Here is an 18,685-nt window from a genome sequence, read left to right as displayed (position 1 = left end):
CTTGTTCCGGTCCCAGTGCCCCAGGCCCGGGCTGAAGCAGGAGGGGCAGGCGACCTGGCAGGGACTCTCCTACCCCCGGTCGCCCCAGCTCCGAGCCTTCCTAGCTCCGCCCGCGGGAACTGCCCTCAGAATCCCAGGCCCAGTATTTTAAATCTGCAAATCTCTTTTCATAATAAGGCAGGGGATTTAGAATCTGTGTTATTAACATCCAAACAAAACACCAGAGCCTTTCAAACCTCCCTGGAGAGGGCAGACTTATCGGCTCCTGCCGCACTCCCCGAGCGTCAGCTCTTGGTTCCACAGCATTTTCCAGAATTGTCTTTCCCCGCTCTCCCTCCGGAATCCTGCTCCGGCCTTTGCCTCCCTGCTGTTTGCACAGCCTCCTCTGCAGGCTCCTTGCAGGGCCCGTGTCTCCTGCCCTTGGACCGGGGGAGTGGAGGGATTGTGAGGGCACAGGTGGTGGCAGCTGAGCCCCCTCTCCCTCAGCTCATTCAACAGCATGAACAGTGCGGTGGCCTCTGCCTTTGGGAGGGAGGCAGAAAGCAGGCCAACCCGCAAACCGCTCCTGCCCCTGGGACAAGTGCTGGGAAGGAACCAGGGACCCTGGAGACGAGTGTGCTTTTCAGGACAGCCAGAGGTCAGCCAGTATGTGCTCGAGTGAGAAGTTAAACATTGGCTTAATTGGTTGTGCCGGGAATACCGCGACATGGGGTTTTTTTCTTTTCGTGCTCCTAAATTTTAGTAAAAATGATAGCTAACATTTTTTTAGAGCTTAGCATGTCAGGCTTCATCTCACTAGAACTGCCGAGAACTCGGCACTCACCCCATTCAGTCGGTGAGGAATCTGAGGTCCAGAGAGGTGCGGTCACGTGCTCACGGACACAGCTCAGACGTCCCGGGACCAGCATGTTGAGGCCCTCCCATCGCCTGCCTACCCGCTAACTGCCGCCCGGCGTCCCACAGCCCTCAAGTTCATCACGATCCTGAGACAAGCTGTTCCCTCCGCTATAATGGGTTGTATCCCAGGTCCAGGGAGAGGCCCTCTGTCCAATGGCCACTCCAGGCCCCCGAGCAGCAGGCACGGCCTGCAGAACAGCCCTGTGGCCCGGAGCTCAAGGCTGCGCTTTCTAGGTGTCAGCTGTGCACCCCAACACAGGTGTGGGGGCCTCCTGATTTCTAGAGCCACTCCCGGCCTCTCCAGCCCAAGCCACGCCCTCTGTGTCATCAGAAAGCTTAGCGACTTTAAAAGAGGCCGAAGCCCTTCACCCAGGCGTCCTCACGGGTCACCAGCAGCGTGGCAAAGGGAGCCGGCTGTGACTTCCGCCTGGGGAGCCTGTGCGTGTGGGTTTCTTGGTCCAAGCGGTCTGGCATCTCGCAGGAGCCACTGCACGCAGCCCATTTTACACCTCTGAGCACCGGGGGCCGGGGTCATGTTCCAGTGGGTTCATCGAGCATTCAGGGGTGACCCCACTGCGGGCAGAGGAGGCACACAGACCGTCCCGGAGCTGAGGTGGGTGCTGAGAATGTAGAGAGGAAGGCCGCACCGGGAAATGATACAGGAATGGGTTGCCAGGAAGGTCTCGAAGGGAAAGGCATGGATGGCTGAACCTGTGAATGGCCCACCGTGGTCTCTGGCTTCTCCAGCGCCCCTGGGGTGCGGTCCTGGTCTTTCCAGAGAGTTTGCGGGCAGCGGGATCCAGGCGCCGCTCACTGGACCGGAGGAGGAGATGTGTGAACAGAGTAACCGTCCTGAGGCCATGGACCTCGGGACAGGCAGGGTCCCAGCTGTGGGTCTGAAGTCCGCGCATATGGACACCTCTGACTGGCTGTGGCCTGGCCCTGGGCCCGTAGTGTAGCCCAGAGAGGATCTTGGGGGCAGATGTGCTTCTCTTGGGAGCTGCATGGCTCAGACCCAGCACACCAGCTGGCTTCTGGGTGTGGGTCAGGTGTACGCTTCTGCGGAGGACCCGCCAGCCACTCTCCTCCTTGTCTCATGAGGCCCACTGGGGGGGCCCCACCTTTCCACTGCTCTGCCATCATTCACCCTCCATTTACCCGCATCCAGGGGGGCCCCCGGAGGCGCCTCGAGCCCATCACACCCAGTTAGCAGCAGCTTCTCATCCTTTGGGTCCCAGCTGAAGGGTCATCTTGAGAGCCCGTCTCTGACATCCCTCATCACTCTTGGTGACCATCGTTATTTCCTCCTCAACCCCACGAATAGGCAGGACAGTTATTATTACCCATTTCACTGATGGGGAAACTGAGGCTTGGAATCCTCAGATCATAGGGCTGGTGATGCGACCCCTTTCTGCAAGAAACAACCAGTTTCTCCGGAGTCCACTAACACCTCACCCTCAGGGCCACCGTGGGGACGTGGCCTTGGGGAGCTGCCGGAAGGGCCTTGGAAGTGGAAGCATTGAGCTTTGCTGTTTGGGAAGAAAGGAACATGGGATGTGAGGCCACAGAGGATGTGCCAGACCCAGGCCTGATGTTGGAAGCTGGCACAGCGGGTGGCTCTCCAGGAAAGGTGTGAGCACCAGCCCCTGCTCTGACCAGCGGAGCCCCTGTCCCCAGCGGGGTGCGGGGAGAGGACCCAGGGCTGCGTAAAGCCCACATTTCCTGCTCCCCTACCCCCCCCCCCCGAATGGTTATTTGCAGTCCTTGGCTTCGAAGGGCTTGGAAACTGTTCTTTGTAACCACAGCACAGAGTAGAGAGCACGTTCCCATACCCTCAGGTGTGAGGTGGGCCTGGGCAGCCCGGGGACCCACCTGTGATAGTAAGAGGATAAAAACCTCCCTCAGCCATGCAGCTAAAGACCCTGCACCCAGCATCCCAGAGTGACCCAGGCCTGGCCAGAACTTTCCAGTAGTGGCTTTGCTTACATTTCAGATGGAATCCAGACCATCTCCAGCCCCACAGGGCCCACTCAGGCCGTGTGATGCATCTCTCTCCTCTCCTCTCCTCCTCTCCTCCTTCATGCTGGGCAAGGCTCCCCGGCCTTCATTCTGTGCCTGGACGGTGCCAGGCTTAGTCCGGCCTTCGGGCCTTTGCATGGCCGTTCTTCCTGCTTGGAGCCTCCTTGCCTCAGATCTTAGCCCTGCTTCCTTCGCAATGTTCGGGTCTCGGTCCTGTGCTACCTCCTGAGGGAGCTTCCCCGGCCACCCTGGCTAGAGCCGGGTCCTCACTCCCACCCACTTCACGTGCACACAGCTGGCTGGCAACTCATGCTTCCTTTTCCTTTGGTATCAACAGCTGTGGAGTTGGGGGACGATGAAGCTACACACACACACACACACACACGCAGCTCTTAGCAGCAGAAACCCATGCGTTAGGAATACAAGTGTCACCTTGTTCAATATGATGTCACCTCGTTACAGGATTCACGCCCACAACCCATATGTGGTTCCCATCCTCACGGAAGAAGACTCACCTCAGAGTTCTAAGTGCAACATTGTATCCTCATTACAGTAAAATTAAAAATATGGATGAGACAGAACAGTCCCACCGCCCAGCATTTCAGGGCGTGGTGCACTCTTCCGCCATAAACCCAGCCCCTGCCGTGGGTGACAAGCCTCCTGCCAGCCATGCAACCTCAGCTCTGGCTGGGCCCCCTCACCAGCTCCAGGCTCCCCTTTTTGTGGTTCCTCGATCCCGCCTGGCCCTTTCCTGCCCCGGGCGTCTCACGGGGCTGATTCCCTGTCATCCTACCCGGCACCTCCTCGGACTGGCCTTCCTGTCTACGTGACGCTGCCCCTCCTGGCCCCCCCCTGCCTCCCCATTCTCTCCTGTCAGTGTCTTCACTGTAGGAGCGTCTCTCATTTCTCTGCCGGTAGCACTCAGGAGCGTGTGGTTAATGTGCATCCCAACCACATCGTACAAGTCTGCCTGACAAAGCCCTGTTCCTGTTGATCTAAGTGCGTCTCTCTGGTCAAGACTGAATGCTTTTCCTTCTCCCCTTTTCCCTCCTTCGTGAATTGGTTGTTCCTCTACTTTGAACTTTAGGCCACTTGCCTTTTTTTTTTTTTTTTAATGATTCAGGAGAGCTCTTTCTATATCAAAGACACTAGTCCTTTGCCATTGATGTTGTAAACACCTTGGGGCTTTTTTCCAGTCATTTGCCCCCATAGGTTGTAAGGTACCCCACACCCAGCTGCTCTGCCAGTGTATTGCTAGAGGCTGCCTTGACTGGGGAGTCCGTGGCCTCTCTGAGCCAGAGCCCCGAGTTCAATGGGCATTACGCTGTCGAGGCAAGGAGGGCTTGGAGGTGATAGAGTGGGTGCGTTTGGAGAGACATGTGGGTGCTCAGCAGCTGCCTTGGACCCCGGCTCTCGCAGAGAAGTCGCTGGGCAAGGTAGTGTGGGTGAGGGTGCCAACAAGGTGGTTTTACCAGGGGACAGTTGCTCGCTCACCTGTATTAGGACCAAGAGGTGCGAGCTGGCTTCACAGGGAGCGCCTCCTCCGTCCGCACCCCTCGACGGCTGTTACAAACCTGTGGGTGGCCGCAGCCCCTGGGAAATTGCCCACTGAAAGCTGATGCCTGAGGAGTTCCAGGCAGCTTGGTGGCTCCAATGGAGCCCAAACACACTCCCTGGGCAGACGGACCTCACCTGTCTTTTGTCACCTGCTGGTGGGCAGAGTGGCTCAGCCCAAACGGTGGAGCCAGCGGGGCACCCCTCCTCGCCCCAGTGCCTTGAGCTCTCTTACCCCGGATCAAGGAACCAGGGGCCCCTCCCCTGTGTCCCGCCAGTGGCGTCTGAAACTCCCCCAGCCCTCCAGGTCCCTGTCCTGGGATGGACCGGGTAACTGGGTGTCCCTCGCTCATTATCCGCACAGCCCCACCTTCCTGAGGCCCAGGGCCCAGAAGCAGGGGCAGGGGTGCTGCTGGGAGCGAGACCTTGCCAGCTCCCCGCCCCACGCCAAGGGAGGTGCCAGATGCAGCGCCCCTGGCTCCAGCCAGGGACCGCTGGGCCCGCCTGCCATATGCTCAGAGATGAGCTTCGATCTGCCAAGCAGGCCCTCCCAGCAGGATTTTTGGCACCTGGGCACAGGAGGCAGACCAGAGGGCCAGCTACTCAAGGTGGAGGAAGAGGAGGGAGGGGCTTGGCCGCTGGGATTGGGCCTGCAAGGCACCCTCTTGGTTCTTGGCTGTGGGTCGGTCAGCGGAGCAGGTGGGGGGAATAAAAGGGAGGGTTGGCTGCTCCCAGGATGCCAGCCAGCCAGCCAGGATGGGCCTGCTGCGAGCTGCAGATGGCGGCCTCGGGGTCTCCGCAGCTCTCCCCGGGACAGAGCCATCCCAGTGGGGAGCCAGGCGGTCCCCGTGTTTTTCCCTGGCAGCTCCCACCTCGTTGGTCTGTGCAGGTCTCCCAGTATTTACCTGTGCCCTTGACGGGGGCCCCAGAGGCTCCTCTGGGAGGGTGAGGGCAGGAGCCTTTTGCTCACCCCGGACTCAACTTCTGTGTGGAGCCAGGGTAGTGGGGGCAGGGAGGGGGCGGGGGGCGCCCAGCCGTTGGGCCCAGTGAGGATGGGAACGTGCTGGGCATAAAATATTGGGACCCATTTGGTAAATGAGGTCAATTTACTGATCTGCAGGGTCTGTGTGTGCTTAAGCTTATGCTAGCTTTCATATTAGGGCTGAACTATATGAAACTGCTTTTTTATAATGTGACAAATGATTGATTTTAGGCACTTTCATGTGGTTCATCCTAATAGCTTTCCATCTTTTTCTATGTTTCTGACCACATCAAATTGCATGAAAAGGATGTGTCCTTTACATGTTCATGTGGACCCAGCCTTTGAAACTGTCTGGATCCAGCGAGTTCTTAGGATTATTTCTCTGTTCACCTTCTGCTCTCTCTCCTTTGGTTCAACTTGGTCATTGATGTGATGTATTTCATTCAGACGTCCAAGATCCCAGCCTAACGCTATATAAGAGCCTTAGAATTTATAAAACCTTTAGATCGTGGTTCTGCCCCCTTTCTCCTTCCTTTCTAATGTGTATGTTTCTCTCTTTTACTCGTAATTAGACATGATAGTGTATTGTCTGTTTGGGTTTTTTTGTTGTTTTTAGTTGGTTTTGGGGCTTTCTTGAGAATCACTTCTTGGGTGTATTTATAACTTTTGAGATTTTTAGTATCTGCTTTATTAATTTCTACATCTGTTGTTATTCTTTCCTCCTGCTTCAGGTTTTGTTTTGCGTGTTTCTGACTTGTAGAATTCAATATACTTAATTTATTTTCTTTATTTTTTGCCAATTTGTTACATCGTGGTCAGGACATGTGGCCTGTACAGTGTCAGCCCCTTGGAGTTGATTTAGCATTCTTGTATACGTATGTGTCTACTCCTTTTTGTATTTCTAACGTATTTGTTTAATGTACTTCACTAAGATGTTATTCCACACAAAATGTTATGCTAGAACAAGCCTGTGAAGCTCTTGGCCTGTGGGCCACCTGCCTCGTTTATTTGGCCCGTGTTAGCCTTTGAGTGTGACATGCTTGTTTTAGAAGCTTACAACTTTTTCTTAAAAGTTGTAAACTTAAAAAATTTGGTTTTATTTGGTTATGACCCTCTGCAAAAGTTATTTAATGTACTTTGATCGGTTTTTCAATAGAGGTACATCCATTTACAGTCATTGCTCTTCTATGATCTTAATTTATCACAACACTTTTCCTGTTGTTGTGTTTTTTTTTTCTTTCGGCATGTTACCTATAATTTATTTGCTATCTTCTCTGGTGTTTTGTGATTTTTTTCAAAAAGCACTATTTGATCTAATAGCTCCAAATTGTCAGAGTAAAGCTGAAATAGCATCTTTTGCATTCTCCTTCCTTAACACAGGGAGTTGTATTTTCCACCTCACTTTATTTCTTAGTTTTTGTTAAGATGATCTAAAGTTTCAGATTATATTTAGATCACATTAACGTATAGTTAGTATGATCTGAATTTTTGTAGTTATTTATACATACTAGCACATACACATTTGCTGATGTTCTCTTTGAAACATTTTAAAATTACTTTGATATTTGCCTTGTTTTAGAACCAAATTTGAAGTCTCTATGTTCACTGGTTTTGGTGCTCACCACCAGTATGTTCATACTATGACTTTCTCCTCTTAAACTCTTGATTGATTTCACGGTTGGGAAATAGTCTCAAGTATGTCTCTCAAATAGGATACATGATTGGAATGTGTTTTCAGAACCCTTGCACACTTGAGAATGCCTTTTGTTTATCATGGCCAGCATACATACAAGACAGTCCAGCTAGGTATAAAATTCTTGGGTGACAAACTTTTTCCTCTTCAGGACCCATAGACATTGTGCCATAGTCATCAGGCCAACCTCTCCTTCTTGATTTTTAATCTGTATGTATTTTTTCCTCATCTTGGTATTTCCTATGTTTTGCAAAGATATGTCTAGGTGTTGGTGTCTTTCCCTTGATGAAAAACAAATCAACGAGCCCTTTCCTTGGACATACGTAGGTCTGTCTTTAGCTCAGGAATCCTATCGTTGATTGTGTCTATTCCACTTGGCCTCCACTGTAGTTCTCTTCCAATTATATGCCACCTCACCACTCTTCCCCTATTCCCTTATCATTTTCTCGTTCATAGTTTGCATGTCTCTATCCTCTTCCTCTATATTTTAGGAGAACTCCTCCAATTCATTCTCCATTTTCTGAATCAGTGTTCTACAGTAAGTACCATTTTTCTTTACTGCCTCCAGAGTGGGTTTTAATTGTGCTGGGCTTTTAGGTTTTTGTTTTTTTTTCAGCTCTTTTATCTCTCCTACGTCGCTCTTTATGTGTCATCATACGGCCTTTTCAGATTTGCGTAGTCTTCCCTTATGGCTTTCTTCTCCTATTTCATAGAGGATGTGTCTTTTTAGAATTCTTTTAGTCTGCCATACTCATTCGGTTACATATTTCCTATGACTGTTTTCCAGCTATGGCGACAGAACTTGAAGAGTTGTGATTGAGACCGTATGGCCTGCAAAGCCTAAAATATTTACTTTTGGCACTTTGCAACAACAACAAAAAAATTCACAGATCCCTGTGCTAGCATGACAGCTGGATTCCTGTTTAGCTCCAAGAGGGATGGCAAGGGACTGTTCCTCATTCTGACCAGCCTTTCCCCTCGGTTCACTTCTGCCCTGTGGAACTGGCATTCTTCCGTCTCCTCGGCCGATTTTCTCAGTCTCTGCATCGATAACTTGGATAAAAATGCAGGTTCAGATACCTCCTGCAAACACCGTCCTTCCAGTCCCTGCCCTTCCTTACGCTTCCCCTCCCTGCAGGAGGCCGCTGTCACCAGGCCCCGCCCACTTCCTGCCCATTTGTTTCTGGTTGTTGTTTCTCTGTCATTTTTCCCTCATTTTTTTTTTTTTTTAAGGATCTTTCTGCTCATCAGACAAAGAACTGTGTCCGGAGGTAAAACCTGGACAGGTTTAGCTTGTTCCACCACCATCTGCCTTTAATTAATAGAGATTGCTCCCAGATTCCGGCATTGGGTCATCTATCAGTTTCGTTTCTGGCATTAGTGTGAATTTTCTTTTTTTTTTTTCATTGTCTTTATAGCTATTTTGGAACAGAACAAGGAGGGGCTCCATGGGTGACTGCCAAGTAGATGCCATTTTGAGGGAGTCGGAGCTGCGTTTTCAAGCTGGGTTGTCCATCTCGAAGCAGTCTCCCCAGCTTAGTGCGCATGTGACCCCAGAAGACGAGGCAGGGACCTTTTCCTTACCCAGGGACCGCTTGTCCAGTGACCTCAGTCCTCGGGAATCCAGCCCACGCAGAGAGCCCCCAGAGCCAGGGAGCTGCCGCGGTGTCCGCGCCCCGGAGCTCACTGGCTTCACCCGCAGGAGAGCAGCGCGTGTCCTAGTCCAGCCCCGCGTGCCCGTGCTTTACACACAGCCCGGTGGGCTGGGGATGACGTCCTGTTTCCTTAGCTCACAACTAAATTGGAAGCAGCGAATAGGACCGCCCCCCCCCGCCTCCCCCCCCCCCCCCCGCCTGCTCCTGACACACTCACACACACACACACACACACACAACTGCACACGTTCAGAGGCTGGCTCCGTGTCCTGCAGGAGCCTGCGTGTCGCCGTGTGAGCGCCATCTCCCACACAGGCTGGCCTTCCCCTGCCCAGCTGGGTGCTCTGTGCAAGTCCTGGGTGCGGGGACTCCCTCCCCTCCCCCACAGCTACACCTGATCCAGACCGTGGCTTCTAACCCTGGCTGCACATTAGAATCACCGGGGAACTCTATGAGCCTGGACACTCAGGGCTGCCCCCCGTACCAGTGACGTCAGAATGTCTCAGGGTGGGACGCAGGCATCCGTGTGTTTTTACAGCTTCTGGGTGATTCCACTGTGTGGTCCAGGCTGGGAACGAGGGGTTGGGAGCACAGACTGCAGCTGGGATCTCCCATCTGTATGTGGGGCTGATGGGCAGGGTAGAGGGCCGTGTCTTGGGCCCCGTTGGTCCGTGTGAGTGTGAGGCACAGACTGGATAGTTCGGGGTGGCTGTGATTCGTCAAGCAGGGTCCGGAGCTCCAGCTAACTAGGCAGTGATGGCGGCCACACATCCTAGTACGCTTCCTGTCTCAGGTGGGTGCTTGGCTCTGAAAAGAGAAGCTGAAGATGAACCAGGAGGGAGTGACGAGAGGGAGGGAGGAGGTGAGAGCTGGAGGTGCAGGCTAGGTTGTCCCAGGACTCAGCCACCTGCCCTTCTGCCCCGCAGGGCAGAGCTTACAGGGGCGGGCACCTGGGGACCTTTCCATCTCTAGTGTCCTGGTCTTTAAGGGGGATTCGGTCCCTGCCTCACCGGTTGCTGTGAGGCTAGTAGCGGACAGGCCTCAAGGCTCTCTCTGGACCCGCTGTCGCCTCAGCTGAGATGCAGGATGTGCTGGACCCTGCAGAGGAGGCAGTGTGCACGTTCCCTCCTCACCTGGGTGCAGCACCAACAGGGGCCAGTGACTTTCCTGAAAAATAACCAGAAAGCGACGAGAGTGGATTCAAGGCTGTCCCAGGAATGACGTCACCCGGCACCACTTACATTCCAATTCGCTTCCCTAAGCGGAGAGAGCAGGCGGGATCCCGGCCAGCGCACTCGGGACCACAAGGACTTACGCACGGCCTGGGTTGAGCCACAGCAGTGGCTTTGCTGTGAGCGTCATCTGGCCCTGAGCTGGCAGAGAGGGCTCTTCCCGGCAGTGAAGCGCCCTGACGGTGGTGGTGACGATGGTGGTGACAGTGCTACTTATCTGGTGCCCAGGCCTCCATCCCCTCTCAGCTCCCCCTCTCGGACTTGGCCGTGGTACATGCAGGCCAGGCTCTCAGGACGCCCCAGGCCCTGCACCCCAGCAGGTTCTTCCTGCAGTAACCCGCCGGCCAGCCAGCGGGCGGAGGGACTGGTCCTGCGCCTCCGGTGCATCTGGTCAGGGCATCCCAGGGCGGGGCCCAAGGCTCAGACCCAGGGGAGCTGGCAGGGGGCTGTTTGTTCTCCATTCCTGAGACTGGTTTCTAACTGGGTGCCCAGGAAGCTGGCTCCGGAGGCATTAGGCAGCTGCCAGCTGTGACGCTCAGGGCAACGGGGCGGAGCTGTTTCGACGTTATTTGAGGCACCGTCCGTGTATTGCAGGCCCCTGAAGGAAGCAGCGACCTCCGATGGGGTCAGCGGCTGACTCTGGGGTGATCTCTGAATATCCCCTGCAGACTTCAGCCAGGGGTTGGGGCGTTGGGCACTGGAGGCCCAACTTCCTGCCCTGGCTTTGTCCTGTGCTCCCAACCCAAGTCACTGCTTTCCCCTAACGTGGCCTCAGTTTCCCACTCGGCACAGTGAGGGGCTGGCCAGTCACATGTCTGCATGTGTGTGTCCCCTTCACCATTTTAGTCACCCTCCCACCCTCCCCAGGACACACACCCCACCCACTCCCAGCACCCCAGGCTGTCATCGCTCCTAGAACAGGGGGCCTCCTGGCCCAGGCCGTCCTGGCTGCTCCCGCGGGCAGTCCAGGAGTTGCTGGAACACGGGGCACTCCTCGTCCCCAGCTCTGAGCCTGACACGCACCCCCACCGAGGGACTGCCGTGTTGACTGAGACCCAGCATGGCGTAAGCACGGGGACACTCATTTTGACGTCTCAGCCTCGGTTCTAGGTCCAGTCTCGGTGCTAGCTGTCTGGGATGCATTGGGCAGGCTGCCTCAGGTTTTGTATCTGCAGAATGGGAATGGCACCCACCCATCCAAGAATGTTTGTGAGACTTGAACGGGATCCAACGTGTCAAGTAGTGGTGCCGGGAGGCCGGGATGAATCATTGGGCCCCTGTGGTGGGCTGGGTGCCAGACGTGGACCTAGGGAAGGCATTGTACCACCTCAACTGCAGAGCTGCAGGAGCCCGCGGGGGGCGGCGTGCGTGCTGGGCTGGGGTTGGAGGTGTGCCTTGGGTGGGTTGCCACAGGCCACCGCCAGGAGAAGCAGGCCTGATTTCTGGCCAGGCCCGGGGCCCTCCACATCCCGCCTGGCTCGCACTCGACTGGGGGAGCCCCGAGGTGCTCCCCGGCGGCTGCAGCCAGGCCGCCCAGTGTCAGCAGTAGGGCCCATTAGAACTGAACTCGTCTTCGGGGGCATTCTATTTGCACACTCCAGTAGAGTGGACACCAACGGGGTTTTCTAATACTTCACGGGCTGCTAATTTCCTCTCTGACCCCTTTTGTTGGGGCCTGACCCCAGCCAGAGGCTCCACGCCATGAAAGCCAGCGCCTGACACAGACCCGGGCGCGGGCGACAATGAGGCCTCTATCGGCTTTAATCAGGCTCCACTTGCGTCTCTGAGCGGGGGAATTTGTGTGGCTCAGAAGCCCTGGGTGGCGCAAAGTGGGAGCCCCCAGCGTCCCTCCCGGAGGCCAAGGGGGCTGCAGGCAGCGGCTGAAGGATTCCTCAGGCTGGGGGGTAGGAGGGGTGGGGGGCCTTTGTCCCAAGCGCCTCTTTAGAAGCCAGGCCTGCCCTGAATGGCCGCAGCCCGGCCTGGCCCGGGGGTATCATGGGCCTCTGGGTATTTAGGGAGGTGGCCCCGCCTCTCGCCGGAGGCCTAGTCAGCACCAGCCTAATTGGGTTCTGTCTGTGCTCTCCCTCCCCTGCAGACTGTGATTCCTACTGCAAGGCCTCCAAAGGGAAGCTGAAGATTAACATGAAAAAGTACTGCAAGAAGGACTATGGTGAGTGAGGCGGCGGGGCGGGCGTGGGACCAGCGAGCAGGAGCCGAGCCGGACAGATCCCACGCCCAGGACTTCTCATCCCTTCCACCTCGGTCCTTGGCGGCGAGGGGCACCAGGGCCACAGGGCGTGAGGACCCGGGTACCCCAGCCCTGCAGGGCGGTGCCCAGCCCAGCGGGGGGCGGCCTCGGCCTCGTCCATTCTGTGCACATTCGGCTGAGTCTCTGTTGCTCAAAGGGAGGTCCATGGCGCGTTTGAGACGCAGATCCCTGACGCCACCTCCTCTGGGGTTGACTTCAGAAGGCGCTGGGGTTGGGCTGGGGAACAGCGGGTTGTCACTCTGATCCATGGGAGTGTGAACACGGCCAACCGGAGCCGCGGGGCTGCCAGCCTGGGTGCCGCCTGCAGATTCCGTCACCTGAGCCCTCGGGCTGTCTAAGCTGGGGAGGGTCTCCCGTCCCCCTACTCTCATCGCACACAGTTCTCCCCTCCCTGGGGACAGTGAGCCCCCTGCCCCCTTTCCCCATGGAGCTCCCTTTCCCGCCTCCTTAAGCATCTGCTGAGAGTCCGGTGCGGGCCTGCCCGGCGGGAGGTGAGGCGGCGGCCTTGTGGTTCTGGGCCCTGAGAGTTCTCGCTGGCCAGACACCATGTGACACAGGGGCACAGCCTGGCCTCGGTCCTGGTGGGCGGGAGACGGACGGGGAGCCTGCAGGAGGGGGAGGCCGTGTTGGCCACAGGTTGTGTGCAAAGAGCAGAGGGACAAGCAGACAGAAGTCGGAGAGTCATTCAGCCGCTGCCCCCTGGCAGGGCAGGAAGGCCCTGTGGAGACGGGTGTCCTCCTGGTCGCCCAGCCAGGACGTAGCACAGCCTAGAGGCAGCCCCCGGGGCTGTGAGGCCAGGCCTGGCGCCTTCCCTGGGGGCTCCTCCTGACCTGGGGGCCGGGGGCGAGCCCAGGCTGTCCTTGCAGGCCCCGCGCCCCTCACCATGCCTCCCCTGCCCTCCACCCCCACCCCCGCTGCCCAGGATGGGCAGGAAGGGGAAGACTAGGCAGCCACATGGGCCAGGGTTGTTTCCACCTTGGCTTGAAGCGCCCCTGAGTAGACGCCGGGGAGGGGCTGGGACGAGAGAGCTGAGAGGCTTCCTGTCAGGAGTAGACCCACAGCCGGTTCTGTTTTTCGAGTGAAAAAGGACAAATTGGACTTTTGTTTAAAAGTTACCAAAACGGATCCCGTTTCCACCTGGTTCCGCTGGACTCCGTCCTGTTTTGTTCTCTCCTGACTCCTCGTCCTCCATGGAATTCCACCTTCACGCCCCTGCCATTCCCCGGGCACACAGCCCCTCTGAGCTCTCCGGCCTCCTCGCCCACCAGCTGGCAGCCCCTCTCTCTGCCCAAGGGGCCCAGTACCCTCTCTAAATAGACTCAAGCATCCCCAGCCTGCCTGCACCCTGTCCCCGTGGGGCCTCCCTGGGGCACGGGCTCCTCTCCTGCCCGTGGGGATGGGAGGGCACAGCCTCTGGCTTGCACTTGACCTCTGCTCCCTGACTCAGCCCTCGCCTTCCCTCGCCCCTGACACCCCCAGGGAGGATCAGAATGGAGCAGGGGTCAGAGGGAGCAGGCCTCCGTTCCCTGTGGCCCCAGGTGGGACCTGGCCGGCTGGGACGGTGACTGGCCAGTGGCGGCCCAGCCTCTGCTCCTCCCACAGGCCCTTCCCTGGGTCCCCTCTGCTCCCCGCATTACGTTTAGCCCCGGCCCCCATGCTCACCTTTCCAGACTTCATTGAGACCCCCCAACGCCCCCCCTCCCGTCCCCCACACCCACTGCCCAGGCAGGACGTGAGGAGCTGACCAGGCCTGGAGCTCTGGCCTTTGCTTTAATGCCTCCTAACCACGCCCTTGGCCTGTTACCCCAAGGCCAGGACTGGCACTTCCCCTTCCATTCCCCCCAAAACATTGGGGGGTTCTGTTCCCCAGGATTGTCCCTGATACTCTTGGGGTCCCCCACTCAGCTCAGCATCGAGGCCTGTGTGTGGAGAGGCAGGACAGGGAAGGATCAGGAAGGAGGTGTGGGGGCTTCCGGGGACGGCTTACAGGAGTCCGCGGGGGAGTGGGGAGGGCCTCGGGGAGGGTTCAGTGAGGAAGGTGTGAGTGGTACCCACAGGTCCGGGCTGGGCCCACGGACACAGCAGGGGGCAGCCCTCCCCACCCCCGCAGCTGCAGGCCTGGCTCTGAGGCTGGGGCGGATCCTGTTGGGACCCTGGACCCTGAAAGGAGTGTGAATAGGGGTGTCCCTCCCACCCCAGGAGCAGACCTGGGCTGGCCCCGGGATCGAAGAGCAGGGAGAGGATGAGGGGGTGCTGGCCTGGGGCTGGGTGAGGAGGTGAGGCCAGGCAGGGAGAGCAGACCAGGGCGGCAGGATCCCGGGGGGCGGGGTGGCGGGACGGTCGGAGAGGCCGTCCAGTGTCTGCCCTCTGACCGACACCCCGGCGGGGAGCCAATTAGGAAACACGGTTCCTTCACCTACAGACGGGCCCTGGGATGTTCCAGCAGCTGCTAATTGGAACCTTGGGTCTGCCGCCCCGCCCGCCCTGGGAGAAGCGCGGCCCCTCTGAGGCCAGCTCAGCGCTGGTGGTGCTGGTGCAGAACAAGGGTCCGCTGACCTGGGCAGCGGTCAGGGGGGCGCGAGGCTGGGGAAGCGGGCAGTGAGGCCGGTGGGGTGTGCAGGTCCCACCCTGTGTCTCTTGGGCATGTTTGCCAGTGAGGGAGGGCCCGGCCTGGGGAGGGTTGGGGTGGGCACCTGGCAGGGCAGGAGGGCATTGGGGTGGGGGGGTCTCAGGGCCAAGCCCCCCCGTGCTTCTCACATTCACCCGAGAGACCGCAGGGCAGGGCAGGGCAGGGCAGGGCAGGGCAGGGCAGGGCGGCCGGTCCGTTTCTTCTCCAGGGAAAGGGCGCACGGGCTCCGGGTTTGCCCTGGGACTTGGGACCGGGAGCCACGAGCCTGGGCCTCAGTGACCCCATCTGTCAAATGGAGGTGTGACCCAGGGCACCTGACATCCCCGAGATGAGCCAGCCCGGCCCCCCCCAGCCCCGTGCCATCTCCCCGGGCAGTCCACGGTGGCACTGTCCCGCAGCCCCGCTCCTGGCCACCTCGGTCCTCTGATGCCCTCTAGGGGATCCGGCTCACCTTGCAAAGGCCCCCGAGAAAGCCGGTGGTTCACGGAAGACACTTTTATTATTGCCAAGTGTCTCGGCCGTTCCTGGCAGCTTTGCAGGAAGCCCAGCCTTGGAGGTCTATCCTTGATGTAACGTTGCCGTGAGTGTGCGTGTGTGACTGTGTGTGTGTGTCCGCCACAGAGTCTGTGCCCTGCGCCCTGTGCAGGCAGAGCGCACCTGCTGGGGGCGCCGCTCTGTGGCCCGTGTCCTGGGAGCCAGCGGAGTCCGGGCAGTGCGAGTGCCGGGTGCACCTTGTTCCAAGCATCGGTTGTGCGAGGATGCTGACCAGGCCCAACCAAGGGCTGGGCACCTCGGCTGGCGTGGGAAACACCCCCTGTGCGCCCAGCCGACATGGCCACATGGCATGGAAGGGGCAGAAGAGCACCCTCACCCCACCCGTGGGCCCAGGCTCCTCCTGACTCCTCCCAGGCCCTGCTCCTCAGCCTCCCGCCTTCCTCTTTCCCTCCGGCCTCGACTCCACCTTGTCCCTGTGCTCCCTGGGGGAGCCCCGTGTGGTCCTCTCACCTCCTCATGTTTGCACAACCTCCTCTCATCTCACACAGCCACTCTGCACAGGCACGCACAGGCACACGCACACACAAGCACATGCACACACATGCACGCATACACATACGCACACACAGGCACAGCGGTGCATAGCCGAAGGAGTCCTGCTCCCTCACACAGCCGTCCCCACCCCCAGCCCTTCCCGCCTTGGTGAGAGAGGGCCCAGCTTGGGGGTTGGGAGGGCACCGAGCAAGGGGTTTGGGGTGTGCCCCTAAACTCCACTGAGGGCCCCATTCTGCTCTGGGTGCTGAGCTTACAGATGTGGAGACGGGCCTAGTCCCCAAGGAGCTTACCGTCCAGGAGGAGCACAGGCACGCAGACGGGCGCATAGAAGGCGGGTGTGTGGCGGGGCCCAGCCTGAGGCGGCACGTGCAGGGGAGCCGTCCTCTGAGCGGGTGGGAGGAGGGCCTCCTGGGGGAGGGAGCCGTCGTCAGTGTTCACTGGGCAAAGCAGGGCTCCCAGGCAGAGGAGCGTTCTCCAAGCACAGAAGTGGGCACAGGCTGGGAAGTGGGGGGAGAGCAAGTCTGGGGCGCTGGGTGCATGGGGGCCCGGGGGAGTCTTGTGTGGGCCTCAGCAGTCGTATTCACGTCCGTGTCCAGAACCCCTCTGACCCCCTGCACCCCCCCCCCCCGGGTTCAGCTCCTGCCCACTCCCCACGCTGCTGCCTGGGGCAGCTGGGTGCTGCCGCCTCATCCTTCCCCCTGAGGTTCAGACAGAGGGAGACAGACAGCTCACACTCGGCAAGGTGAGGTCATCTCACTTTTGCCAGTTCTTGGAAAAATTATCCGTTCCCAGAAATGTTTATTAGTCACCCCTTTTGTTGAAAGACGTTTTGGCACCACCAGATGGAAAAATCCGAATGCTTCACAAGAGGATTCGTCTGAGCGCTCCTCCTCCGAGAGCCCGGAGGGGCACTGCCGAGGGCACAGCCCGAAGGGAGGTCTGCGGGCACCTGTGGGGGAGCTGGGCGTGTTAGGCTGTGCGCGTTCACGTGTGCTTTTGGGGGGCCCTGGCAGAGGTGGGCCTGGGGACCTAGGTGGGACCTCCATTGGTAGCAACACACCCCATGTGCCCTGGTACCTCCTGGGGCGGTGGAAACCCGAGGGAAGAGCCTGCCAGGCCAGCGCCTGCTCCCTGCCCTGTGGGCCCTGGACCGGGCACCTCACCGCCTGTGCCCTCATCCTGTGGAATCCTCAGAGCACCGGGAGGCAGGGATGTGTTTGTCAGTCCGATGTTGAGATGCAAACCAATGAAACATGCCCAAGATCAGGACCCCCAAGGCCGAGTCTTCCTGCTCCTGTGCCAGGGCCCCGAGCCTTGGGCAGCACAGGGTGGTACTCAGTCCCTTAGGAGGCTCCAGAGCTGGTGGCCTCACGGGCCCCTGGGCTCCCAGCTCCTGGAGGCCTCAGGGGAGGCCACAGAGATGTCTTCACGGGGCCACCGTGCTGTTGAGGTGACCGTCACGGGGGATGGAGCCGAGGTGATGGGTGTCCCAGCAGGAATGTCAGTGACGGTGGCAGAGGTGGGGTGGGCACAGCCATTTCGGTGAGAGGCTTGGCCTCATGGTAGAGGAAGGTCCTGGGCAGAGGCGCGATGGTGGAGGTGGGCGCGGGGATGCTGGTGGTGGGTGCCTGCAGAGGGCCGTGCCGGCCGCGGGCTGGAGGGTGCGATGCTGGTGGAGGTGGGAGCCGCTGCCGGCCCTGGCTCAGCTGCTGGGAATCGGTGAGCAGGGTGGGCAGGCGAGGCGCACACTGGGCCTCTCTCTCCAGCTTGCCCCGGGCACATGGGGCCTCTCAGCACAGGCTGTCCTCTCCCCTCTACACCCCTCCCCCTTCCTTTCCTTGACCTTGAGGTCAGTAGCTATTCTGACCAAGAGCAGTCCCTTCACGTGCAGAGAACCGGGCGGGTACCGGCCACGTCCTGGAGACAGAGGTGGTGACTGTGGCACTGTGACTGTGGGGCTTGGGTGTGAGTGCAGGTGGTAGAGGAGCACCTGGGGCTGACCCCCAGAACGAGGGCTGCTCGGGGAGCCGGCAGTGGGCAGGATCCTGGCTGAGGCTGGGGCAGCTGCCCATAGTGACTGGAGAGCCAACCCCGCCCCCCCCCCCCCAAGTGCTGCCCGGAGCTCTGGGGGGCAGGACGCAGACCAGCCAGCAGCACGTGTCATGTGTTTCAGAGGCTCACTGACCCTTCCCTGGGGGTCACTGGCCCCCTGGGGTCCTCCGATTTCCCCACCAGATGTGACCTTCCCCCTTCCCCCCGGGAGTACCAGCCCCATATGGAGGCCAGATGTGGAGCTGGGTCCGCGTGAGTCAGCCTGGGTCTCGGAATGTGGTGACCACCAGGTTGGGCAGGGAGGGCTGGTGGGCCCCAGGGACAGCTCAGCATAAAAGCCCACAGGGTGCGACGTGGATGGGGGCCTCCTGCCGTGGTCGGGGCTCTGCAGTCCTTCCCAGCACAGTGACTTCCGTCCCCGCAGACAGGGCCGCCGGGAGTCAGGCTCGGCCCCTCCCCGCGGACTCCATGGGGGCCTAGCAGCTCCCAGCCCTCCTCTGTCCCCCTCTCTGGAGCTCCCTTCTGTCTTTGTTCCTCACACTGTCTCCCCTCCTCTGGACATCCTGGTTTTAGGACAGGAGGGGCCGGTAGGGGAGGCTTTCAGGGGCCACAAAAACCATCCAGTGAGCAGCGCCTCCTTCCCTGTCACAGAC

The 18,685-nt window shown here is 58.8% G+C and overlaps 1 protein-coding gene across 1 annotated transcript in view; it reads left to right on the top strand.

Moving 5' to 3' along the window:
- Nucleotides 1-18,685, top strand: part of NTN1 (netrin 1) — a 171,799-nt gene that overhangs the window by 145,465 nt on the left and 7,649 nt on the right. Inside the window, exon 5 of the mRNA XM_081109001.1 lies at nt 12,128-12,202. Coding sequence (XP_080965127.1) covers nt 12,128-12,202 — 75 coding nt within the window. The remainder of the gene's footprint in view (nt 1-12,127; nt 12,203-18,685) is intronic.

This window comes from Myotis nattereri (genome assembly GCF_964212035.1).
Source record: "Myotis nattereri genome assembly, chromosome: 16".
NCBI classification, from domain to species: domain Eukaryota; kingdom Metazoa; phylum Chordata; class Mammalia; order Chiroptera; family Vespertilionidae; genus Myotis; species Myotis nattereri.
The sequence above is the reverse complement of the archived record's forward strand: the minus strand, read 5'-3'. Positions and strand labels throughout refer to the sequence as shown.